Source organism: Podarcis muralis, chromosome 2, assembly GCF_964188315.1.
Source record: "Podarcis muralis chromosome 2, rPodMur119.hap1.1, whole genome shotgun sequence".
In the NCBI taxonomy this organism is placed as follows: Eukaryota; Metazoa; Chordata; class Lepidosauria; order Squamata; family Lacertidae; genus Podarcis; species Podarcis muralis.
In genome coordinates this window covers 22,256,646-22,284,636 of record NC_135656.1, presented here as the reverse complement: position 1 = coordinate 22,284,636, position 27,991 = coordinate 22,256,646, and the positions used below count along the sequence as shown (strand labels likewise).

Below are 27,991 nucleotides of genomic sequence, written 5' to 3'. Positions count from 1 at the left end.
CAATGTCAACATTTGGTACGGGAAAAAATGTGCTGAATTCCCCCAAAAAAGGAATTTTATTGTATACAAGTCACTACATCAAGCCACAAAGAACAAGATCAGTCCAGAAGAGTAAAGCTCAGGGGCCCACACACCCCTTGAAAGATCACCGCTCTTAAGCTTTAAGATGGAATCTCCTGAAGATAGGCAAGGAGTCTTCTAGCAGCAGCAAATAGAAGGTGTTATCTGGAAATCAGCTTTTCAAGCTCTGCCCCTTCCATGCTCTGGTTCTGCAGCTTCAGTAGCACTGTGAGACATCTACTTGGACCTCTGTCTCATCTTTCTCCTTTTGCGCTTCAGCCTGTAGGGGATAATATTCTTTTAATTGTCAATACTAACGAAACATTCTACCATAAGGCAATGTAGTGTTTCCAGTCGCATGAAGTGAAAAATTGTTTCTGCAGAGATTCAGTAGGTACCGTTTTTTCTTTTCAGGTTTCTCTTGAAGACTTTTATGCCAACAGGTCTTTGAAGCCACTTAATTTTAGATTAGCCAGCTACTTTAATGATTATCTGTATTCTTCTCAATAGCATTTAAGGTTTCGATGTTGTACCCCACCCTGATGCTTTGGGATATGGCAGTACAGAAATACTTGTATAACTAAATAAATGTTTAGTTCACTTTTCCTAAAGTAAGTCATTTCCTCCAATATCCTTCCTACCACACCAGTTACTTGCAGAATCAAAAGGCAACTGAGAAAAGCAAAACAAGATGCAGTTCAAGCAGCTCTTCTTCCTGCCTCCTATCCACTCCTGTTAAGCAGGTTAGAGGTAAAAAAAAAAATCAGGTTAAAGAGGGCCACCAATGTGAACCGGGCCCGGCACTAAACAGGCAGCCAACAACTTTCCAGTTGTCAGTAGAAACACTTAATTCCTTTGGCATCACAATTTCATACTCCCAACATGTATGTTACAGGCAGAGCCCAAAGGCATTGGAGAGAATGATTGTGGCAAAGCCTGTAGCTGTCTTGCCCCGTCAACTGAGAACAGATGGCAATAATGCAGGGAGTGATATTTTTCCACTTTTATTGCAATAAAAGCACCACTACTACCTGCATTATTGCAACCTGTCCTGATTAGTAGAAGAGCCACCACAGAAGCCTCCCTCTGTACTTTTCTGAGGAGGGGAAGAAGCATTGGCGACTGATCACTAGTGGAGAAGTACTGATACCTACTTTGGGGAGGAGGGCATTGGGGGGCGGGAGAAGAGAATCATACAAAAAAAGCAAAATAATTCACACTTAAGTTCTCAACTGCTTAAGGTATTCAATGGTGAAGGGAAAATGAAAGATTACCTACCATCTCAAACAGTAGCTTTTTACCAAAAGCTGAGATCCTGCCCTCAATGAAATTCTCATTTATCACATATGCAATACAATCCTAGGCTATTTTCATCCAAGCCCCACTGTGCTAAATCGTTTATCTGCTAGGAGGTGTTCCAAAGTACAAAGTGAACGTCTCAGATAACTATATACAATAGTTGTTCCTGCATTTTTGATCCCTAGCGAGTGCAAAGCTTGCTTATGTAGGGAACAAGAACAAATGGAAAGCACTGAGGAATAAGTGCCTCAAAAACAAAAAAGGAGTTGTGGTCAAAGAGAAGGCTAATTCTGCTTTGGTTAGTATGGATATCATTGCATTCAGGCATGCAAGGAAATTGCCTCTGTACAGTGGCCTCATGCATTAGTGATTGATCTGTGTTCAGCTTATTTTCTGTGCATCCCCGGTGAGGTTCACTTGCTGTCTTACGTTGGTTGAATTTGTGATGAACGGGCTTGAGGGAAGGCCTGTCTCTCTGGATGCAGCATGTGGCAGTCTGTATTCATATTGACTGTATGTTTTCCATTATATTACGGGGCAGTCTTATACTCTGAATTATCACTCATTTTTCTAAAGCACTGCCTTGCAGAACAGCCACTGCTCCATCACACTGCTAGCATGTCTTCATCCACCTGGGATTTATATAACCTAGGGTTAGTATAGCTCATCTGCATCTGTCTTGCCTAGATTCTTTGCATCAGTGACTGGTATGGACTTCTGGTTGCACCAATGTAAGAAATCTAGCAACATTAACATTAAGCCTCATTGAGCTCAATGGAATTTATTAAGCAAGCATACTGGGAGTTCACGAAGTCTGCATAGCCAGTAGACCAAATTTGAACTTAGAAACAAGTGGGGTCCTCAGATTTTAATTTTCAACAGCCACTATTTAAAATTTTAGATGCCCATGTTGTTACAACGATATCACTAAATTAGTCAATGCACTTTCAAGAACGCTAATCAAGAATCTTCAAAATCAAAGCAAACAAGTGGGTTGCACAGTAAAATAAAAACACATGCTCACATACCTGCGCATTCGCTTCTTTCGCCACTAGAGAAAGGGGAGAGAAAGGAAAGACGAAGTCAGCGTTTTTTATAGCACCAAAACCCAGAAGAGTAACACAAATACACTGGTATTTAAACATATATGAGGTGCAAGATCTCAACTTGTGGTTTTTTTTAAAAAATGGGCCCAGCACCAACAGCATTTTATCCATTAGTGTCATTTCCTAAAATTGCTACTCTGGAGCTTGGCAGAGTCTTGATGTCAATTTAAAAATTCAAGCAACAGCTCTACAAACCTGGGGCCCAGAAAAAAACATTTGATAGTGCGATCTTGTGCACTAGGAGAAAGCCCCACCAAGTTCAATGGGACTGACGCCTAAATGCGCATGTACAATAGTCACTAACAAAACTCAGGGCGGCCCTGATAAATGCCTTCATCAAGTATCAGGTTTACAGACTCGCTTCTCATGCAGAATCGCCCCGTGACACTCGCTTTACCAGCTATTCCTCCACCCTCTCCAAGCTGCGAGGCCCAACTCTATATATTCACACGCCATCGCGCACCTAGGCCTCAGCAGGGTTTCCTATCACCGTGTAGGCCCAAAATATCAGGAGGGCCTCGCCTGGCAGAGAAGCACGAGGCGGTCTTGGCAACTCTTCCACTTCCCCGCTCGTCATAATAACCTTCCCCATTTCGCACCCGGCCAACCGAAACAATAGCCCGCCCCATTGCGAAAGACGGCAACGCAGGCCTCGAGCCCAGCTACGTTCACGGGTCAGCTCGCTATCCAAGCCCGAGACCCCACTCACCTTAGCTCTCATGTCGGGGTGGGTCCCCCGGGCTCAGTCCCTGAGAACAGGCAGCAAGGCTGTGGCCGGATGGCGACGGATAGACCTCGCCAGCCACCACAGAGCAGCTCCGGCACAAGATGGCGGTGACGGCAGCAAACGAAAGGCAGAGGTAGGCGGTCGGTTGCTATTTATACGTCACGCGGCGGGCGGCAGGGGCGCGTCACAAACGGCGGTCTTCGCATTGCATGGTGGGAGTTGTAGTTTGCGCGCGGGAGAGGGGACACATTTCTCTCAGAGTGTAGTCGGGTGCTCCGCCGCCATTTTGGACGTGAATGTAGGAGCCTCAGCCATCCTTCCTAACATCTGGAAATAAGACCCACTAAGTTCACGAAGACTTAACCGGGGCATAGACTGCACTGTTAGCCGGACAGTCCGGCGGAGGAGCAGTTAATAGCTACAAGCACACCCAACTCTTCGGTGGAATTAAATTTCAAGCGCTGAAACATGCCGTCAAGACCGTCTTTGACCATGTGCAGAGAGCATTTGCAAAAAAATCCCCAAACGGAGTCCGCCTGCGCATCTGGGAGACTTCCAAAAGTGTAGTTTTAAGCTGAAGCTCTTCCCTACGGACTGTAGCAATCATGGAACAACACGCCTAGGATTTTAGCAAACGCCCACGGAATAATCATGTTTAAATAAAGGGTCTGATCGTTTGAATTATAGGCATATTTGTGCCGTAACAAATCCCAGGTAAGGGCATAATAGGATTGCGCCCTTAGCGTATAGGTAAAAAGAAGACTGGGATGCACCTAACAGGTTTTAATTTAAGGTGTTTGGAACTAGAGCAACTGAACCATTGTTAACACTTGGCTGTACCCAAAATACTTGGGAATTGCATATTCACAACACTAGCCTAGGAGCACACACAAGGTGCACACTTACAAGGGAGCACTATCCAATCCTAAGTAGACAAAACTGACCCAGTGCCCACACCACTCAGTCTCTACCCCCCAAATACATTGCACATAGACCAGAATTACACATAAATCTTCCTTGTAAAACAAAAAACCCCAAACCACCACAAAAATACATGAGGGTCAACAACCTGGTGCCCATGGGTTAGGTTGGCAATCCCTCCTAGGATCTAGCTATATGTAAGATGTTATGAAAATGCTATGTGCAGGCTTTCCCATGTATAAATTCATTGCCTGGACTCGCTGTACCTGATATACTAAGGGTGCAATGTGAAGTAAAATGTGACCTGCCTTTCTATGTTAATGCAAACATATTTAATGAAAACGGGCCCTTGCCTAGCTTTGCAAAGGAAAATAAAAATTGTTACCGGTAAGTCAAAGTCAATATCATATACCCCCACCCCACCCCACAGATTTAAGCCGTATTGCAGGCTTCTCAAAACCTCAGGTTTACATCTTTGTGAAGTTACATGCACTTTTCAAGTCAAACCCAGCCCTCGTCAAATGAAAACCGTGGATATTTGAAAACCTTCTGCTGATATTTAGTGACCACTTTATTCCGAGGAGCTTATTGTCTGAGCATTTGCTTCCCCCACTTTAATTATTTCAGTTATTTATTAAATTTATATCCCACCCTTTCCCCCAAAGGAGTCTCAAGGTCACAGGACGTCTCTGCAAACACACAGCTTCAAGGAATTCATTAGCAATGGAGATTAGTTCAAGACATCAGAAAGAAGACATGAAGTATATCAGGCAGCATGCGATACCAACAAAAAGCTGAGTTCTGCTCTTTGCGTATTCCACCTAATAAAAGAATCAGCTAAAGTGTGGCAGTCTTACAAATTTGGAGCCATCTGAAAATGTCCGCAATGAAATGACTGCACCTATTCTTCAACAGATTGTAAAAATGGAAGCAAGCCAGGAAATCACATCACCTAAGTCTTCTGCATTTTTAAAAATCTACATTAGCATCTCTATCTTAAGGCCTATCTTAATTTAAAATTGTGTTTTATAGAAATCCAAGGCGGGTGGTGTTAAGGACTTTTCCATCAGCACAAGCCTTTCTGCTTGTTGGATGGAACTATCTCCCCTGTCCTTCATCTGTGTGCTGATCTGGGGGTTCTTCTCATCCCCCAAAGCCAATGGAGGGGGTGGGGTGAGGACAGGGGGAAGCCCCCCATTGAAATAGCAGGATTTGATGCATTGGCTTCTGCTAGCACAGCTATTTTGTTTAATCCAGCCTGTACAATGTGCACTTCTGGTCCACAGAATTAAGAAAAATTATAATACTGTAAATAACGAGATGAAATATAATTTTTTAATTATTATTAAAAGATGATCCAAAAAGAACTCCCTTAAGAGAATCGAGTCTTTTGTCTCAAGACAGTCTTTAAAATAATCTTTCAAAAAAATTTTTTTTTAAATAATCCCAGTAGCACCTTAAAAACCAACTAAGTATAAGCTTTCTTTATACAATTATAATGGTCACAATTCTAACATAAAGGAGACAAGGTTGATGGGAGACCTCAGAACAGAACTCATTTTGGAATATTTCAAAGGCACTTCCTTCTCAGGTTGCAGTAGTCTTACATATCACTTGGGAAAACAGGCAAAGAAATGTGTACTGGAAAAAGCAAAGACCAGTGTCGAAGCAATGATTCCACATCAAATTAGTTGAACTGGTCCTTTTGTTCATATGCCTGATTATCGTCCTCCAAAGCAACTACAGTAGTACCCTGGGTTACATATGCTTCAGGTTACAGACTCCACTAACCCAGAAATAGTACCTTGGGTTAATAACTTTGCTTCAGGATGAGAACAGAAATCTCGCAGCGGCACGGTGGCTGCAGCGAGGCAGGCCCCATTAGCTAAAGTGGTGCTTCAGGTTAAGAACAGTTTCAGGTTAAGAACGGTCCTCCGGAACGAATTAAGTACGTAACCAGAGGTACCACTGTACTCCATTCCCAACATTAGAAAGGCAAGCATAATGCCAGTGGGCAACAAAAGTGGTTTAAAGGTGCTCTCAAGGCAAATCTTAAATGTAGTATAAACACAGACAAGTGCGAATCACGGGCCTGCGATCGCTCCAGTTGGAGAACAGCCTTGACCAAAGGCGTCCTGGACTTTGAAGAAGCATGAACGCAAAACAGAAGGGAGAAACGTGTCAAGATGAAGGCATGTTTGGCAAATCCTCACAGGGATCACGCCAGGAAACATGTCCCCACTGTAGATGTGCAGATCCAGAATTGGCCTCCACAGTCACTTATGGACACACTATTAAGAACGTGTTCATGGAAGACAATCTTGCTCGGCTACGAGTGATCGCCAAAGACACAAAGCACCTCAGTAAACAGCATCCTGTTAAAGCCCCCTTAACAATGATCTACGCCTTCTCAGTTACACATATCCATCATAACACAGCAGTTCTTGCACTTCATTCAAAGTGTGGTAAAGGGCAACTCAACTGTGTTGTAAGGACCCTCTTTTCTCAACACTTCGGAGAATGTTACAAGATGACAGGTTGAATAAGTCATTGCATGGCATTCTCTTGCAAGGTAGTTATATCAACAGCTACTGCAATGTCAATGTAAAACACTCAGGAGGCAGTTTTCCACCTGCGCTGCAAATGTACTGCATGCCTTGTCTTCTACTACTGCTGTATGGCCTGGCACACCAGGGGATCAGGATAATGAATTTGTTAGAACAGGCATCCCCAACCTGTGGCCCACCAGATGTTTTGGACTACAATTCCCATCATCCCTGACCACTGGTCCTGTTAGCTAGGGTTCATGGGAGTTGTAGGCCAAACCATCTGGAGGGAAGCAGGTTGGGGGTGCCTGTGTTAGAATAACCACGACACCGAACCATTATCCCATTAATGCCAGAATGTAAGGAGCTGTCTCTCTGGCTTAACAGCAAAGAATAAATATAACATATTGTAGGCCAGGCATTAAGAATCTCTTAATTTTACCCTTCTAAAACAGTAGCAAAGAGAGCGACAGATTTTCACTATGCCAGGAATGTTGAAACTGTGGCTCACCAGATTAGGATGGACCTCAAATCCCATCATCAGGGGCCACTGGACTGATGGGAGTTTGGGCTCAAACACACCTGGAGAGGTACAGGTTCCCCACGCCTGCTTCATGCAAGAGAGGTTTAAATACTTAATGCTCATGCCTCCTTCATGGACATTAAAATGAAGAGATAACTACCCTCCACCCTCCAAAAGGCTGCTCATCCGTAAGGTGATGTAAGGGACACACTAACCAGGAAAGCTGCACTCCTAAAGATTTTCAGCATGTTCTGGATATTTAGAACTTTGGTGACCACAGTTTAGAATCATGAAGAGAATTCAACATTTTAACGTTCTCCGTCATCATGGCTAATAAATGCATAAAAGATGGAACATTTCTTCATGCATACCACATTTAAGTCCAAAACACTCCAGATCCTTCCACCCCCCTCAACATAGCAGACCCATTCATCTATCCAGAGGTGTCACTAATCAATTTTATTTGGAAAAAAAATCAAGTTACAGAACAGTTTGTGGGAATTTTCTTCCAAAATTTCCAACGGCATTTTTTTTTTAAATCAAGAGATACAATTGCCTTGACGTTTCAAAATAAAGATAGAAAATTAAATTAACCGCCAGCAAGTCTTAGTGGTTTATAAACTGGTAATGTGGCTGAACTCAAGCCTTTCCTTTATGGAGAGGCGGTACGAAAACATACTTACTTATAAATGCTAAAATATTCCTCATTTGAACAAGTTCTTCCCCCACCCCACCCTCCCTTCCCTTCCCTTGTTCATGGTTAACAAATGGGAGCAGCTCAAAACTAAAATGGCAGTTAATTGCAAGTTTTGTGCATGATCCTCCAGGCCCATCGCTTTCATACGATTCAGCCTCCGCTCAACATGTTCCCAATTTTACCTCCCAAACGTAGCACTGAAAGCAACCCTTACAAAAGAGCAAGAGAACAGAGTAGAAATCAAAAGTAGAAAGTTTACAAAGAGTGATGGAAAAGGTTTTTCAGGGGGAAAAACATGTGTTTATTTCCTTTTATGGACTTGAAACTTTGGTAGTAACTGCATTTTTTTTTTTTTAAATATTTGAAATCCAGATATATTGGTCAAGAAGGACTTTGCCTGCCAGAGAGCACAAGAGCTCCCCCTCCTAACAAGACAGGTCTTCAATTCAGCTACAGTAAGTGTCTTAGACAGGGACCTGGTTAGGAATACAATAGAAAAAAAATCCCACAATCATATACAATTCAATTGGACAATTTAAAAAGACATACTATAGAAAAGCGATTCCCACAAAGAGCTTATTCCAGGTCCAACCACTTATGTAGCATTGCATTCATTCATGTAAAAAAGATGTTTGGAGGGAATTCTTCTGAAAAATCCTACTTTATACGACTTATCAACCTGAGCAGTGGCAAGTTGAACGGAAGTATCCAAGTGTCCATGCACTGACTGAAGCAATCTGTCGGTGGAATAGGGAAGACAGGCAATTTTTGGCTATTCCCTCTTTCCATGCAGTCCCTTAAATCTGTTCCAGAAGGTTGGGGGACCTTGCAGGACAGAACAGATCTGAGAAGCACAGAGGGCTGCATGGAGACGGAAAACTGGGGGGGGGGGGGGGGAATTGCCTGCCTTCTCTATTCCACTGACAGGTTCTTCCTGTTAGCAGATGGATAACCACTGGATAACCATCTTTAGTCCACAAAAAGCAACAGACAAGTGCAGATGAATAAAATGTCAAACTATCAAAAGAAAACTAGAGGGAGGAAGCTGCAGGTATCACTTTTGTCTCAAAGGATTTTGTGAGAGTTACCATATTTTTTGCACTGGGGTAATTATTATTTTTAAAAAATAAAAATAAAATCACACAAATTAAAAGAAATGTAGCATCTTTACGAAGACAAGCTATCTACTCGGTGAATGATCTTTAAACCAGCTTCCTGTCAACTTTAAAAATACAAGGTTGATAGTTTAAAAAGAAACACACACAAAAAAGAACCCTAAGAATGTCCTATATGGTTTAAGCCAGAAAAAAAAATGACTGAAGATTATTATAGGAAGAAGGCATGCAAGTTACATTAATTGCATGTAATGAAATTCTAAACCCAAGAGCTTTTGCATTTTTAACTTCAGTTGTGAAGATACTTGAGGATTTTTCAGAGGAATCAGAGTACCTGCAAAAGGGAATGGGGAGGGGGAGAACTAGACGAAAGCTCAGAACTGTATGTGTTCACCTCTAATGAGCACAAGTAGTATCAAAGGCTATAAAGACTGGATGTAGGCTAGTTTTTACTCCTGATTTTATTATTTCATACTTTTAAAAGTATTCTGAAGTGGCCAAGAGACTCCTCCCCCAGTGGTAAAGTCAGTCACAACTGGTTACACTCTGTGGGAAGTCCAGGCTATTTGTCATTTGGTCCTATGAGACAAACAGCCGTAAATGGATATTTGTTTCTCTTGTTTTGAGTGGGGCATTTGAGAGAAAGAATCAGGTGCTACGCAGAGGCGGTCAGAGCTGTTCAGTCACCAGTCTCATTCTCTTCTGCTGTTTCCCCTGTTGTGGCGTTCTCGGCATTCTTAGAGGCCTAGAGGAACAGAGGGGGTGATATTAACTGAAACTGAAGCTAATACTTAGGAAAGGAAAGGAACAGTTTGCAAAAACCCTAGACACAGCATTAAATATTTCACAGTTATTAACAGTTTTAAAGAGGATACCTCAGCTTTCAAAGGAATGCCTGCCCAAACCTATATGAAGTTTGATTTTTCTTTGTTTGCATGAAATTTCTGATCAAAATATCTTAAAACTTTACCCGCATAAAACTCCACCTAAGACCTTAAGAAACTTTAAATACTGATAGACACTTTAAAAGAAAATAAGCCCCCAGAATCCATATGTATTGTAAGTTCTTCATTTGGCCCAATATTAAGCAACTGCACCCATTTACCCTGCAGTTGTCAAACTCATGAAATCCTACCAGTCATTTGGAAAAAACGGAGTTCTAAAATATGCTGTACTATTATCGTATCCTGTTTAAGAAGATTTAAGGCGGGATGGGGAACTGGATGCAACCAGAAGGCTAGATCCTTATCTCCCTCACCCTCCATGGGCCAGCGCTGATAGGTGGGTGGGCCATACTTCTGTCGATTAGCTTTTAAAAAAAGTGTGTTTTTAGTCAAAACAAAAAAATTCCTTCCAGTAGCACCTTAAAGACCAACTAAGTTAGTTCTTGGTATGAGCTTTCGTGTGCATGCACACTTCTTCAGATACACATACTTCTTCAGTGTGTATCTGAAGAAGTGTGCATGCACACGAAAGCTCATACCAAGAACTAACTTAGTTGGTCTTTAAGGTGCTACTGGAAGGAATTTTTTTGTTTTTTGTTTTGTTTTGACTATGGCAAAACAAATTGGCAGACCAACACGGCTACCTATCTGTAAGTGTGTTTTTAGTTTTTGTTTCCAAAGGATGCTTGCAAAGCTCCTTGCGTTTCACTTCCCAAGCGCTTGACAATCAGCTGATTGTCGGATGCTTGGGAAGTACTGAGCAAGGGGGTTTGCAGGCACCACCAACAGTGGTGCCTGCAAAGGCCCTTTTGTCCAAGTCCCTGCCCCTCACTTGACATCATAGATGACACCAGGCGTTGGGTTGGTGGGTGTGGCTTGGCCAAAATGGCTTCACAGACCATATGGCCAAGCCTAAATAGACCCACAGGCCAGAAGTTCCCCACCTCTGAGCTGAGGCAACAACATAGTAATTTGAGGTCACATTGTCTTCAAGAGCCACAATGATGGCAACAACACAATTTAATATAAATAAATAAATAAATAAATAAATATCTGCCCTTCACATAAGGTCTAAGAGCAGGTTACAATATTTAAAAAAATGTAATGAGATTAGCACACAAACACAACCAAGTACCTTCTTTTTCTTCTTTTTTTGGGCCTTGCGGCTTGCTGAGCTCTGTAGGAGTGCCTGCAAGAGGGGAAAATGTCAGGAGCGAAAGGAGATACCTAGAGTGCGATTACTTCTAAGACAACAAGGAAGGGAAAATCACTGCCAGCCATAAAGGAATGCAGCCAGTCCTAGAATGCTTGGCACATATTGGGACTAACAATTAGCCTCACATAAAGCTGAGCTATGCATCCTTTGGAGCCAGCAACTTCTAGTTTCACCTGCTTGCAGAGAATTACTCAACAGTAGCGAGTCTGGGAGCCTCACATTGCCGCTTTAGAAATTACAAGCTTATAAAATTGTCATTTAGATTTTCCTAAGAAGTAGAAAGAAGAATTGCAAGGGGTGGGTGACTTGCATGTTTCACTTTAGCAAGTAAGTGCTCGCATTTATGTAAAACGGCCTTCAAAATCATTTTGGTTTTAATTCAAAATGCTTTCTGTGAACTCACTCGTTCGTACACCTCATTACAATTCACAACAAAAAACTTTACTAGCTCTTTAGAAAGAAGAAGCAAATTGCTTAAACATGATATCTCACATGACCACATGCCTAAAACATTTTTGTACTTAAAAAAAAAAAAGGCACAAAAGCTAGGGGAGGCAAGCCTTTTTCTTCTTAGCACTTATCTTGCCTGGTCAATGGAAAGTTAATACAAGTACCCATTCAGCACACGACAGGGCGATATTTGTGGCACACCGTAATCCTAGAAGGGTGAGGAACTATGGACCCGAAACAGTCCCTGGGGCCTCTACATCCAGCCCACAGAGCCATCTCCTCACCTCATTCCCCTTCCACAGGCTTGAAAAAGCTTGGTAGAAGCAATCAGAATTATTTCCTCCCTCCCAAAGTCTAATTGTAGGGCGGGGGTGTCATAGCTGGAGATGGAAGTTAACTCTCACCTTCCCATGTGCTGTGATCCCATCAAGAACATTGTGGCACCACAATTAAGCTATTCATTGGCTCAAATAAAATTGCTTCTTTCAAAGCCGATTTCGGGAAGTGGAAAACAGAAGCATGGGCTGTATATGTTGTATCTCTGTAGGGTTCTTTGGGGGGGGGGGCATACCTTGGCTTGCCATATCTACTTTTGTTTGGGACAGACTCACCATTGGCATGCAACCTCTAGAGGTTTGGCCAAAAGGGAACATGGCCTTTTGACCAAAAAATGTTCCTCACTTCTGTTCTAAACACACGCTACAGTAAGCCTGCAACTTATGTGGGGATTATGTTCCAGGGATTGTCCCTAAAGCCAAAATGGCATATGGTCAAAACAGATTGGGTGCAGTGGCATGTGGAATTGCCACCCCCCCGCCCACCCCCTTTTTGCCAAGCATGTAAAGCTGAATGCATACAAGTTAAATGTGTGTGTAAGTTGTGAGCTTACTTTATTTTAAAATGCTTTTCTTCTTCTCTATGGACTAGCCCTCAACACGTTAAAACCTACTATGGATCCGAAATTTGTCCCTGCTCTCTTGGAACTCCTTCCCCAGCTTTATTAATGAATAGGTACTGGGAATAACAAGAACTATCAATTTTTATCTCATCACATTTACACTGGGAATAGGAAACTCAAGCAGTTCTCCCTACTGTGACAACATTTGTTCCTGGAACTCTGGGCACTTATACAAAGAACACTGTAATTCCACTGACCTTCAGATCTGCATCTTGCACCTCAAATTCTGATTTGTAGAGTTCAGGCTCAAAGGGACCGCTAGTTATCCTCATGGGACCATTGGGCATTAAAAGCACCGTGAACTTAAACTGGGCAACAAACTCTCCTGGGTGAGGGAATTAAGAGAAAGATGAGCCATGCACCGTATTAGACAACTGCCTACATCAAGGGTCTGACAAGCATACAAAACAAACAAACAAACAAAAAGAACCAAGAGGTAAGATTGGTTTGGTTCAGGCAGATCTGCTATAATAGTGGAGAAACAGGTATGTGAGCTTGCCATGAGATGTTCATTTCAATTATCCAAATTAGAGCAGGGGTTTCCTTCCCTTTTTACCTAACCTCAGCCCACCTGAACTTTTAAAGGCACTACAGTGGTACCTCGGGTTAAGTACTTAATTTGTTCCGGAGGTCCGTTCTTAACCTGAAACTGTTCTTAACCTGAAGCAACACTTTAGCTAATGGGGCCTCCTGCTGCCGCCGGAGCACGATTTCTGTTCTCATCCTGAAGCAAAGTTCTTAACCTGAAGCACTATTTCTGGGTTAGCGGTGTCTGTAACCTGAAGCGTATGTAACCTGAAGCATATGTAACCTGAGGTACCACTGTACTGTTGAGGTTCTTATTCAAGAAGTAGCAAACCACACTCTCATTTCTCACTGGTCTAAGATATTGCTGCAAGTGTCCAGGGGTCCACAGTTGTGGCTGAACTGGAAATCAACCAAAATGTGTAGTTGCCAACAATCCTGTCCCTATCCCTTGAAAGACACTCTAAAATTGAGTGTAACTAACTGGATAAGTAGTTGCTCAGGAGCACTGAGTTGTTTTGCTGCTTTGGAGCCCCTGCTAAAAGCAACACAACTGCAGGAATGAAGCCTTTCTTCTAGCCTTGGAGTGTTCACCCCTGCAGTTGCACTGGGCTTCAGAAGTACTCCAAAGCAGAAAAAAAGTTTCACTGCTTCTGTTTCCAAAACCAGAGAGAGGTCCCTGCCCATCTTTCAGTTTGCCCTCATCACAAATGTGTTTACCAGGTGAAGAGACGTGCTCACCACTCGCAAGCGTATTTGCGCACTCTTGCAAATGACACAAAATGTGTCCTAGTCTCTAACTGTGACCCCCAAATTTAACCAAAAAGCAAAAATCTCTGTTATGAAGCATGTATCTGTATTCAACATGTACATTCCGTTTAAGTGCTCTCAGAAGAGTTATTTCAACAAGAAACATATTGGGGCAACAACGAGTTTATCAATTCAGTATATCTTTCTAAAGGTAAAAAAGTGCATAATAATTAGTCAGAGCTGCCAACTGCCTAGCCCCAAAGCAAGACAAAAATTGCTCTGACATTCAGGCACAAGTGCTTACCTTCTTTATCATAGAGGACATTAAAAGGCTGTAGCAGCTCATGTTTAGCACATTCTACTACTCCCATCCTTGCCTTCTTTTCATCCTCAAATGCCCTGTATGGAACAAACATAAAAACAAAAACTGTTTGTGTAGGCTTTTCTGCATCCTTTGGTTACTATAAGAATTGCAGTCATAGTACCAAAGAATGCTTATATATTGTGTAGATGCACACAAAATATAGAACATGTTACTGGACATAGAATTCAAGTTCCTACTAATCTCAACTTTCCACCCCATTATGGCAGCAAACTTAATTTGGAGAATGAGGAGATGCTGGCAAAATCTCACAAGGGATAGCTGAGTAAGACTTCTTGCGCCCAGGGTTTCAGTGCCCCCTACCCAGTTAGCAGTTACCACAGTTACCAAATAAGCAAGACACTTGCGTAGCTTATATAGGCTGTGGAATTTGCTTTCTCTTAGTACAACATTTTTATTTCTTTAGCACTTAACAATTCTGCTTATTACCTGTATTAAGAGGCTAGCATTCTACACACAGCTTAAAATAGGAAAAGCAATATAACTCAGAACATTCTGTTCACTTTACAATACATGCAAGAGACATGACTGCAATGGTAAGGTAAAAAGGTAAAGGGACCCCTGACCATTAGGTCTAGTCGTGACTGACTCTGGGGTTGCGCCGCTCATCTCGCTTTATTGGCCGAGGGAGCCGGCATACAGCTTCCGGGTCATGTGGCCAGCATGACTAAGCCGCTTCTGGCAAACCAGAGCAGAACACGGTAACGCCGTTTACCTTCCCGCCGGAGCAGTACCTATTTATCTACTTGCACTTTGACGTGCTTTCGAACTGCTAGGTTGGTAGGAGCAGGGACCGAGCAACGGGAGCTCACCCCGTCGTGGGGATTCAAACCGCCGACCTTCTGATTGGCAAGTCCTAGGCTCTGTGGTTTAACCCACAGCGCCACCCGCGTCCCTGACTGCAATGGTAGGAACCATTCAATCATTGAACTACCAAGTGGAATCCCCGTTGCCAAGTGTATGCACAGAGGCACCAGAAAACAAAGAGTACCTGAGAGTGAACGGCATAGCATCAAAGCGTCTTTCCACCTCACTGAAAAAGGCACGGGAAGTTTTCATTTTCAAACCATATTGCTTGGAAGGGTCCCTTTTGTAAATTGTAGTTCTCTGCCCAGCATCCTTTGCCTAAAGAAATGCAAGCCATTAAAGACAGTTTTAGCAGCATAATATATAGATTTACTTATATGATGAAAGGGAAGGTAGCAAAAGAGTAAAAGAGGGTAAAGGATGTTTTTTGGGCTACGATTGTGGTTACGTAGAGCATCTCCCAACTTAACTGGCTTTTAAGACACTATATCAAACAATCTAACCAGGAAGTTAACATCCTTGTCACTTTAGATAAAGTTGCAGAACTTGTACAGCACCTGATTATAGAACAGGTGTTAAGCAAGGACACTTACCTTTCCTTCTCCAGTGCTGATGAGAACATCAATGGCATAAACTTCATGGACTTCAAATTCTGCTTTTTCATGGTCCTTTCTAGATTTAAAGAAACACACACACACACATGAAAATAGAAGACCACCTCTATTTGAACATTGTTTGGGCGTCAATATGAAGCAAGACACTAATTCTAAGTCATGTGTTTCATCTTACAACACATCTGCACTCCTAGTGCCCAAAAGGCACAAACACAAAACGGCTTGGCAACAATTCCAGACAAGAGACACGTACCTTTGCTGGTCTGAGGGGTTCTGGATGATAGTCTTCTCCCCATCTATCACATGCTGCTTCAGCTGGTGTGATAGCATCCCTGTCAAGAAAGGGTATCTATTAGCACTGGAGTTGCAAAGCAGCCAGTGAATCACAGCTGATAATCCAAGGCACTGCACTTTCTTTTTTTTAAACAAAGATCAGAGACACATCTTGTCATATGCCCAAAGGTCTGCATGTGCTTGTTAAAAAACAGCTTCAAAATTACACTAAGTGTAGCCTGGGATAGGTATTCACAATTCCAATAGCTGAAGGCTGCTTTATTAATAAGACAGCTACATCACCATTTCTACTAAAGAAAAGCCTTTTTGCCACATTATTATTGTTTTATTTAGTCAACTTATAAATGGCTTATTTTATATAAAAATATTTCAAAGCTATTTACAGTAAGGAGTTAAAGATTTTCAAATAACAAAGAGTCAACTCTGTAGGCCACTCTGTTAACCTTCTCCTCCCCTCTTCCCACCAACATATTCTTTTCTCTTTCTGCAACTTACTATTTTAACCCTCTCTTTTGCCTTCTACTGCATAGCATGCACACCGAATCTCATATCTATTTTCTGCATCACAATCTCTTTACCCTTTCCTCCAATTTAACTTTTTATGTTCCAGTTCTGTGCTCCTCAATCTTTCCTTGCTCCTTGCTGAACTTAACAGCACTCTCCCAGTATCTCGCACCCTAAGAATCTCTCCATACTATGACAATATGGATTTGCAGACGAGTCTGCACTTGACAGGCAGCTGCAGCCAATTCTGACACTGGTAATTTCACAAGTATGAAGTGTCTGCTTCTAAACTCTCTCATTCATAATGCGTGTTTAAAATCTAAATAAATCTTTAGATGCAGGTCTGAAATATTGTATGTTTATCTCCATGAGGGTCTCATTCACAAGCAGACTGTGGCACAGCTGGATAGTTGCAACACTGCAAAACTACCAACTCTACTGTATGCCTCTGAATCCAGGGAGAGAAGCAGCACACAACACAATAAAAGCATCCTCTTGCCCCAGTCCCCACTGATTTCTTCAAGAGTGGGAACAGATCACAAACAGCAGGGGTCTGAAATTGCTTCAGGGGGCATAATTAGTCAGGGAAGTGACTACTTAGCAGCCCATGGATTTTGTACTGTGCAAGAAGAAAGCTTAGACGTGTTAAATGTGCCCTTAAACAAGGCGACACATTTAACTTGGGACTTTTAAAAAGACCTTTCCATTTCAAGCCTGAAACACTGTGTCAAGTAGTACTACAGGGACTTCTAACATCCAGGGTCACCAAACAAAGCATTCCTGCTCATCCAGAGACAAATGTGCCCAGAGAAATTTGTCCATTCTATTTATTCTCTTCCCCATACCACCCTCTGACACAGTCTAGATCAGTACACCAAAGCATTCCTTCCTGCTTTGATGCACATCTTCAATATTTAAGATTCAATCTAGGGAAAGCCATGTCTCATCTGCCCTCCACATCACAAGCTTTGAGCAAGGAAATAACACCTTTCTATTGGCAGGGGGCTGGTGGAGAGAGAGAAATAAGGCTTGACCTTGAGAGAAAAGAGCTCTGTTTAGTTTCATAAACTGCTGCCAGCGACTGGATGATTATAACACTTGAATGTTTCCAAAACAGTAGCTGCTTAGATTCCCTTGACAGCTTGAGCAGCCTCCTCCTCACTGTGCTGACATTTTTTTTCTACATAGGCACACCACAGATCTACAAGACACCGCATGTGAAAAAATCTTAACCTTAGAACCACATTTTTTGCAGGGTGGCCTAATACAAAAACCTTAACTGACTGGTGGCCAGGACACTTCCATAACACATCACATTTCTTTTACCCTGCTATCGCCTACAGTGAGCTTATTTTGTAAACTGCTCCCAAAGGTGATTTATTCGACTTTGGTGCCATCAGCAAAATAAAAGCAACATGAATAGTTCAGCTTGATACCTTGATCATCTATTTCAGTTTTTAACAAAGTTCCTCAAAGCATATTACCCTGTGCCCTGAACTGTGACCCCAAATTTAAGCAGTCAGTTCTTTTAACCAAATGGGCAGGCTAGAAGGAAGCACAGGAGTAATGTGTACATTGAAGCATCCTAGGAGCTCTAAAGGGAATGTTTATTTACAAGCATGTTATACCTAAGTAATCCAAACATCAAAAGCAGGTATGCTGTCCTCACAATAACTACTAACACTTCCAATACTTTCAAATTCTACAGAAGAAGGATCATTGCTATGTTAAATGCTCTTCTATTTCTGCTGTCTCATTTCATTGTTCAGTTAGCTAATCCTTACCTTCAATTGGTGTGCAGTTAAATGAATGAGCTATCTTGTTCCAGGCATCTGTCACTTGTGAATTCTATTGGAAAAGGGTGAATATTGGCATTTAAAGTTGAATTTGACCATATTCTGCAGTGAAACCTGTGATCAACACAGTTTAACGGCTCCTACACTGGCTATTATTTTGGAGAAGCGGATCATAAATGTATCCCCCCTTCCCTGCCCAATAAAAAACCCCTATAAATTCCAAGCCTTCAACAGAAAGTTGTTCAGCGTTAGAAGCAGCCAAAACATTCCAGTATACAAGGCACTGTGTGACAATGATCTTTTCATACAGAACTTTTAATGGTGAGAAGCTGAATAGAATTACCACTGAAATGGTTATATATGCTACATAATTGAGGCAGAGATTAATTGTCAATAACAATGCAATAAATCTACAATTTCTTGTTTTCAATGCGGTAGCATAAACATACTGCCTGAGACTAGGAGGGAATTACTGGAAGGGAAAAGCAAACTTTCTACATCCTGTCCTAAAATTGTCATTAGACTAAACAAATGCTTAGCTGCCAAATACTTCTTATCATGTTTGGGGGGTGGGGAATACCCAAGAACCTTCAGCCTTTTGCAGAAAGACTAATGGCAATACAAACTCTTCAGTAACTACTACCTTTTCTCCTCACCCGCCTCACTCCTCAGCCCAGAGAGCATTTCTGCTATCTATGGCCAGCTGCCCTCAGAACAGTTTAATACCTCTTCCCAGAGTAAGCCAATGATTTTTTATTTGTATGTTCAGAATAAGTTGAGGATTGGATCTGTGGTCATAACCTCTGGTCACCCATCCTGAAACATGAAACCAATTCATGTAAAAAGTAGCCACCCATTGTCACCTGGTTTCCAGGCTTAACCAAACGCAGAGCAGCTTCAGCACAGAGGTGAGCAGCTTTGATGACATCAGCTTTGCGACCTGACACTGGAGTTTCCTGAAATGGTAGGAGAAAACTAATATTCATATAAGCATTTACTCCTAAGGGGTGAAAAGTGAAAAGCGCTTTCTCACTGACAAATCCTAAAGACACAGTACAGCTGCACAAAATATGAATGGAGTAAACGAGCTAAAATTAAGCACTCTTGTCCCATTGATTCCAGTGAGAGGGTTTAAGCCTTATCTGAATCCCATCCTGTTGGAATCAATAGGGCTTTTAAAAGTGTTTAACTGATTGAATGGTGCCCTTCTCAATCTGATGACTTGCACATGTTTTGGACCACAGCTCCTACTGTCTCTGAACACTGGCCATGCTTACAAGTAAACATAGGAGTTGGAAGTACTAAAGATATGGAGAGCACCTGTGTTTGGAAGGCTGCTGAAAGTATTTTGCCACTCCCTTAATTCACAAATGGGATTCAAATACTATCCTACAAAACACTATTTTCTTTGTTTTGCCTTAGATGCTAAATCAGCATTAGCTATGGTTAAATAAACCGAAATGACAAGTATCAAGAGTTCTCAATCCACACCAGAAAGCTTGAGTCACCAAAGTGACTAAAAAAATCTGGCTATTGTGTAGAAATTCAAAAGTTTAATGCAGCCTTTCCAGGAATATAGTATATTATTATTAGTTTATTTTGCCTTGCATACTTTGAAGAGCTGCAGTTATGATAATTTAGAATTTTGCTTAGCTTGCAACTTTGGCCAAGTTGAATAGGGCGTGCCACTTAAGAAGTTACACATTAATGTACAGCACCCGATAGAGTGACTGATCAATACAGCTGTCCCACATTCTTGGCAATGGGATGGATTGCCACTATACATCTAGAAATGCAACCACTTGCAGATAATGCAATGAGCAAAGTTACCCTGGACAAACATTCTCAGCACTAAGCGTTGCATAAAAGAAAAGTCCTTAAAAGTGATATGAAAATCCAGCAAACCCAAATAGGAAACACATTCTGTTTGTGCCCAGAACATATGGAATACTTTATACAAGTATGATATTTGTATTACATAGTTTCAGAACCTTGACCCATCCTACTTCTTAGCAGCTATAGCTGCAAATGAATAACTAGCAAGCCAGTTCTACTTAAGGATGCCGCTTACATTACTCCCCCTACTGGGGCCAAGCCTGTCTTGAAAGTAGCACGTGCACATGCTACTCAAAGCCACATGCAGGAGATTTACCTTTGATGCATCAATGACAAAACTGTGAGCTACATTTGCTATGAAGCCATCAACATGGACTCCCAGGTCACTGCAACATGAAAAGGGAAAAAGAGATTTAAACCACAGCTAGCAATGAGGAAACTTCTGCAACATCAAAGGCTTAAAAAAATTCTGCTTACATGACACTTCCACATTCTGACCCTATTAAACCATTATGGTACACGCAATAGTTGGCACCATAGAAGTTAAAGTGACTATCTCTGCTTAGGAAGCAGGGCAGAACCATTAAAATGTGTCTCATTTGCCAAGAGAAATACACACGAAACCAAAACACAAACACACACCTGCACCAACAATAACTTTGGTCCTCAAAGATGTGGCTCAGAGGTACCATATATAGCGTAATGCACTCTGAGCTTAAAATATACAGCTGAGGGTAAAACAGATAACCCAAGAAAGTGAATGGAGATGCTTACATTTTGACCAAATCACCATCTTTGAGAATGTAATCCTGGTCACTCTTCAAGGGGGAGAAGTGACAGACACAGTTATTTACCGATATACTTGTGGGGAAGGCAATACCTACACAAAAAAGGGAGCAGTGATGAGATCATACAATCTACACAAGCCCTGTAACAGTTTTCCATCTCACATATATAATAGTTACTGGTATGTATAAGTGTTAGTGTTTTAATGTGATTAGATTGTGTATCAGACATTGTTTTGACAACTTTTTTTAAAAAGCATGACAGAAATAAGTATCGTAACATGGGTCCCCTAAACCAGACATTTGGATTTGGGACACAAGTTGCCCTATGTAATTCAAAGACTACATCAATCCCATAACGACTAGGTTGGATTGCTATCCTTTTCTGCTGACACTGAGTGGTACTAGAGCTGCTACAGCTGCACCAACCTGTCTTGTAACTTTGGCAGCTTCCTCAGTATAAAATGAGCTGGGCTTGGTCAGTGCTTAGAGGGAGAGGCTTAAGGTGTGACCTGGAATAATTTATGGGAGCATGAACCACTTTTTCAGACGGTAATGTGCTACTTTTCCAACAGATCATAATGCTGCTGCAGAGCCAGTAATTCAATGGCTTGGATTCAGAGATCCCATGCATGGAATTTTGCCCATAGGACTCTCCCTAGGGAGGGAGGATGGGGTGATTTTCACCAGTTCCATTTTCCTTCGTAGCCCAATGACCCTAAAAAGCTGCTCTGGACCCTCAAGAAATGTGTGAGAGGAAATGGAGAGGGGGGAGGAAGAAAAGAGATGAAAAACCTTCCTCCAGCAGAAGGCTTCATGGGATTTCAGACACACTGCAATTCTGTAATTCCACAACTATGCAAAGTTGCCTGACCACTTATATTTGCTATCAGCCCTTAATTTTGTGAAATATGAAACACTATAGTGCTTAATATTTATTTTGTTATCCAGGATTTATGATGTTATGCATGATTAAGACACATTTTTCTTGTCAAGGTATCAGTATGGATGCAGACTGGCCAACTATCATGCAGGACAAGGCAAATCCATTCATGGTTTTGTCTACATACAGAGTCAACATGTCTTAAACTCATGTCAATGTATTTTAAAGTAAACAGTTCATATAACACTACAATCCTCAAAACAGCATGGACCCTATATCCCCAAGGCTAATAGGTATTTTATACTTTTATGCCACTCTGAAATCCCAAAGCAATCTAGCATGGGTTGGTTTTCACATCAATTTAAAATTTGGGTTTTTTGCCAGACTTCAAGGTACACAAAGAAGAGGGAAAGAAAATTATGTGCTGGGTGCCGAAGTATTGAATCAACCCCATTAGGGACAGAACAAAACTAATTTCAAATCCTCCCCTTCCAGTTAACTGGATTCCATGAACTGCCAGAAATGTGAGCAGCATTTTTAAACTGCTTCCAGCTAGACAAAAACGGAATGCCTGATGTTCAAAAGTATAATTTATCTGCACAAAATGGAACAAATAATTCAGATCTGGAATACAAACTAATACAAGCCTAAAAGCCTGTAAGCACTGGAACAACCTGCAGCAAGTCACACTGGCAATCTGGGCTGGGTCTGCAGGTGCTGCATCTCAAACTCCACAATCCACATCACTGTACAATTAATTCTATTCAATGATGAATGCAATTTAAATGAGGCAACATGATATGTATGTCAAAAATAAAGCTGGAAAATTGTATGTTACCTTTCTTCATATCTTTCTCTTTCTTAAAGATTTTGCCAGTCTCTTCCATGATCATGGCATCCCCTCTCTCACATAAGCTGAGGACAGACACTCCAGACTTAGCTGCTTCTACCACAGTCCGCAGGACTCCTGTAATTCAAGATAAAACTTCATATTGAATATTTTAATACACTTTACATTTGCATAAAGCTATGCCACACTATGGAGCTCAGAAAGTGTATTTAACATTGGCAGCTCAACTTCTCACACTGAGGCAGGGTTCGAAATTAGCAGGGCACCAGGCACATTTTGCACCTAAAGATTTTCAATTTGCGAGTGCCTCAAAAAGTCTGGGTGCCATTTTTTTGCACCTGGCTGACACTCAAGGATTACTGAAATGTATTTGCTTTGAAGCCTCAAAGTATATGTTAAGGATAGACAATATGCTAAGGAGTTTAACAATAAAGGTCCCAGAAGCCATTTGGCTCCCAGCATTTCTATTCCAGTTTCTAACACTGAACTGCTAGATTCCAAGGCACCCAGGTTCTATTCCCACATCAACTGCCTACAAAATGTACATTAAATTCCATTGTTGCATGCCTACTGAATTAGAATACTCTTACCTATACCATTTAGGGAACTGAGAATCTCTAGTAATGTCTTCAGATTCCTAAAGTCAACTCCACCTCATGAGGTGACAACAGGTTGCAGTAGTTTTTCCAAACCTGCATCTTTCTGTCCCCAAGAAACTTTCCATCAAAGTATTCTAATCTAATCAACCTTACTTCTATAGAAACTTTGAATTTTAATACTATAGAACACTCACATTTAATGAGAACCTAAGATTAAAGCACACCTAGTCTTTCATGGTTTCATTTATGGAAAGCATGTGAGCCAAAGAGAAAAACATTGAGGATTCTGTCTTGTCTAATTAAAGTGTCCTCATCAGAAAAATGGTAATATTTTCTCTAAAGCCAGAGAATATTCCAGAAACAATACAATACATTTTTGCCTGAGCTGGCTTTTGGTGGGCAATGGTTAAACTGGTTTAAAACAATTTAATTTAATGAATATTTTATATGTCTTCAAATGCCATATCATTGTTCTTGTGATGATTGCATTTATCCATGTCATTGTATCTGCAACATATTTTGTGTTTAGCTTTATAATACCAATGGACTGAGGCTACTGAACAACTGGCAAAAAATAGTGTTTGAATTCTTCAAGTTAAGTTTGCATAAATATTTAATCCTCATCCTTTTAATACAGAAATTTCAAGAACTGCTTCATGTTATCTTAACAGATCGGCTGAAGAGAGCAAGGAAAAGAATTTTAACTCCATTTATAAGAAGAGCTGAGACAGTTTTGTCCCATGTGCATTCTGCAACTCTGTGGTAAAGCTGAGACCTGCTGTTAAGTCTCTTTAACCTTTGAATTTAAGTAGAAAGAGTTTGCAGAAGTTTGTAAATGACATTAAGACAAAGTATCCCATTCCAGATTTTGGTAAATCCCAAATGCAGGATAGAACACAGGGATTCCTGAGTTCAAAAGCCTCACATTACAGTATGCACTCCTACCACCAATTAAGCAGTCAATAGGGCAAGCTTATCTTTGAACAAACTGCTTTCTTCCTTCGCAGCACAAAAATAAATTGAAAAAACTGGAAGCCTGACGCAGCATTTTAAAATTTAATGGAGGAGGCAAAGGTATTTCTCTACCCAGTATAAGAGTGTGTGAGTGTGCATGCTCACACTTTGCAAATGCTCAGGCCTACAAAAGTCAACTGTGAGGTTTGCTACAGGGAAAGACTCCCTCCAACACAGGCAGTTAAGAGCTGAGTTGCAAAAGCCGTTTCCCCTTTTCCCTAGTTCGCTGTAATCCTAACAATCCACTTCCTAGAGTTCCCCGAACAAGGTGATCCGATCCGAAGCAGAAAACCTCCCTTAAACAAAAGGGGAAACCTGGGAGGAAGCCAGGATGTCGGAAGATAGTGAACGGGAGAGAGCGCCAGCAGCACATGGCAAGTCGGAGACCATGTGCCTTACAGTTCCTGGAGGACGGCGGCTCCATTCCCTCGGGGGGATCGTGGATCAACCAAATCTTACCCTTCCCCTCTCTCAAAATTACCAGAACACATAAATTTATTTGTTTTTTTAATGCACGCGATTATTTTTTTCTCAACGAGCTTTTCACGCTCGGGGGAAAAAACAAAAACACCCCAATGGCGGGCAGTGGACTAAAATTAGCCCTTAAAACTCTTTCTAGAGATTCCAAGTTGACCGAGGCAAGAAAGGAGAAAGGAAAGTACACCATGTGCCGGGCGGCTCTCCCAGCTTACCTATCAAGGGCAACGGCTCTCGGGGGAGGGAGTGGAAGTATCCCACGTCCCGCAAAATCGGGTTTTTTTTTTGAGGGGGGAGACAAGTCGCTCCAAGTCCAGTTTCTTTCTTACCCCCCCCTCCACTCTCCCTCCATTAACAAGAGTTCGACTTCAACCCAGAGTAGGAACCGGGAGGGGGGGGAACCACCCCCACCCCCAGGTCATATTTCACCCCAAGCCTTGACGACCGACCAGCCAGCCACACACACACTCATTTTACTAGGCAATATTATATATACACCTCACACCCGGGAGCGAAGAACAGATAACCCCCCCCCCCCAACCAGGGCCGCCCCAGCAAACCTGCCCTGCCTGACAGCTCGCCTCGTCACCCCCCGCCCCGGAGGGCTCCACAGGCAGGCAGGCGCCCGACGCCCAGGCCCCAGGCCCGCCCCCCCCAAGCCCCCGGCTCCCGCCGCCGGGCCATACTCACGGTTGGCTATTTCTCCCCCCATCTTGTACTTGTTCACGACCACGTCTTCCGCGATCGTCAGCTCGGCCGCCTCCTCCTCGCCCGACATGGTCGGACTGAGCCGTCGCCGCCGCCGCCGCGGCGCGCCTCCTTCTTCTTCTTCTTCTCACAGACGACGACACCGCCCGGCCTCGAGCCCTCCCTGCCGCTGCCCCCCTGCTGCCGCGTGCCCAGGTCGTTGTCGTTCAAGCCGCCGCCTCAGTAAAGAAGACCGACTGCGAGACAGGCTGCAAGAGGAGAGGGAGAGAGCGAGCGAGCGAGCGCGCGGGCTTTGCGCGCGGCACGCTGGGAAGCGAGTCCGCCTCCGAGGACTACAACTCCCGTCAGGGTCCAGGCCCAGCCAGGCTTCGGGCGCAGCGTGAGGTACGACGGGAAAGCTGAACCCCGCGCGCGCCCTTCTTTTAAGTGGCGTCACCTAATGGCCAGAGGGGGAATTGCGGGCAGCTTGTTGCGCCTTCGCCCGCCGCTCATGTGGTGACTGACGTTCGTTCTAGGTCGTCTTCCTGTCCATATATTAGCGCCGCCTGGAAGTTGTAGTTTGGGCGTGCACGTGTATTCAGTTTTGCTGCATATCCGAACCGTCCTTGGGGCGTTGAGATTAAACTTTGTGGGTTCTGTCCTCAGACTGTAAACTGTTGTCTCCACTCCTACATACTTTATTCTTTTTGAACATTCACTCCTTGTCATGCTTTGTTTTCTCTGAAAGTCTCAAAATACCCTGCCCCTTAAACTTTTCCCGAAATATGATTTCTGTGAGTTCTAAACCTGACAGAATTAGATGCCCGTAATCTAATACAATACTTAGCTAAGGCATTGCTAGAGCTGAACCGAGTGCTCCTTATTACTTTAGAAGTCTCTGGGTGCATTCACAAGTGACTGTAATGTAATGTAGTCAGATATGTGGCTAACTTATTCTGGTGTTCTTAGGAACACCAGCCTATCCTTCAAAGAATTTGCAGTCAGGCCTGCATTTTATGTACTGTAACCTGTGTTTCCTGTTAACTTATTTTACTCAGCGATAGTGACAAGAACATGATCAGGCTGCCTTCCTCCGCTTGGCATTAATTCATTTACTATTTATTTTGCTGACTTTTTTTTATCAAGGGAGGAATACACTAGCTTGATCTAGCATAATGTGTACTTAATAAAATCATACTGGTGGCTAATATTCCATGTCTGATGATTGCAACTTTTAAAATATATAACTCAGACTCATCTCTTCCCATGTCAAGCATGCAGCCTGATTCTATACTTGTAAATAAGTAATAACAACAATAATAATGGGACGCGGGTGGCGCTGTGGGCCACATGACCCGGAAGCTGTCTGCGGACAAACGCCGGCTCCCTCGGCCCATAGAGCGAGATGAGCGCCGCAACCCCAGAGTCGGTCACAACTGGACCTTTACCTTTAATAATAATAATAATAATAATAATAATAATAATAATAATAATAATTTATACCCCACCCATCTGGCTGGGTTTCCCCAACCACTCTGGGTGACTTCCAACAAAATATTAAATTACAGTAGTCCATCAAACAGTAAAAGCTTCCCTAAACAGGGCTGCCTTCAGATGTCTTCTAAAAATCTGATAGTTGTTGTTCTCTTTGACATCTGGTGGGAGGACATTCCATAGGGCGGGTGCCACTACCGAGAAGGCCCTCTGCCTGGTTCCATGTAACTTGGCTTCTCGCAGTGAGGGAACTGCCAGAAGGCCCTTGGTGCTGGACCTCAGTGTCTGAGTAGAATGATGGGGATGGAGACGCTCCTTCAGGTACCGGTATATTGGACTGAGGCCATTTAGAGCTTTAAAGGTCAACACTAACACTTTGAATTGTGCTTGGAATCGTACTGGGAGCCAATGTAGGACTTTCAAGCCCGGTGTTATGTGGTCCTGGCGGCCGCTCCCAGTCACCAGTCTAGCTGCCGCATTCTGGATTAGTTGTAGTTTCCGGGTCACCTTCAAAGGTAGCCCCACACAGAGCACATTGCAGTAGTCATAGCGAGAGATAACCAGAGCATGCACCACTCTGGCGAGACAGTCCACGGGCAGGTAGGGTCTCAGCCTGCATACCAGATGGATCTGGTAAACAGCTGCCCTGGACACAGAATTGACCTGCGCCTCCATGGACAGCTGTGAATCCAAAATGACTCCCAAGCTGCGCACCTGGTCCTTCAGGGGCACAGTTACCCCATTAAGGACCAGGGAGTCCCCCACCCCCGCCCACCCTCTGTCCCCCCAAAACAGTACTTCTGTCTTGTCAGGATTCAACCTCAATCTGTAAGTGTATTCAGGGGTTTATAGCTAAGAAAACATGCATAGGATTGTATCCTCAATGTGGCTTTAATAGCCATAAAGTCTTTTCCTCATTTCTCATGTTCCAGGATCATCACAGTTTCCCACAAGGTTGACTCAGACAGTACAATAATTAATTACATTTGATCCGTTAATTTCTCCACAAGCCTTGATGGAGGGAGTGAAGGTCACCAGGCCAAGCTGACCCAAATCATTTCCTTTATAAGTGACTTCATACAGCAATAGCATTTCTTAAGGATTTACAACACCATACAGAATTTTACATTTT

The 27,991-nt window shown here is 42.6% G+C and overlaps 1 protein-coding gene across 1 annotated transcript; it reads right to left on the bottom strand.

The window, feature by feature from the left end:
* Positions 1-37: 37 nt before the first annotated feature.
* PA2G4 (proliferation-associated 2G4) lies at positions 38-25,637 on the bottom strand. Its single transcript, XM_028712638.2, has 15 exons — positions 25,369-25,637; positions 22,577-22,705; positions 20,845-20,950; positions 20,387-20,456; positions 19,098-19,190; positions 18,223-18,286; positions 15,894-15,972; positions 15,620-15,698; positions 15,211-15,344; positions 14,142-14,236; positions 12,760-12,887; positions 11,074-11,127; positions 3,175-9,739; positions 2,388-2,410; positions 38-340 (listed from the first exon to the last, which is right to left on the bottom strand). Exons 1-13 carry the CDS (start codon positions 25,454-25,456, stop codon positions 9,674-9,676), a joined length of 1,185 nt encoding a protein of 394 aa, XP_028568471.2. The 5' UTR covers positions 25,457-25,637; the 3' UTR covers positions 38-340; positions 2,388-2,410; positions 3,175-9,673.
* Positions 25,638-27,991: the final 2,354 nt, after the last annotated feature.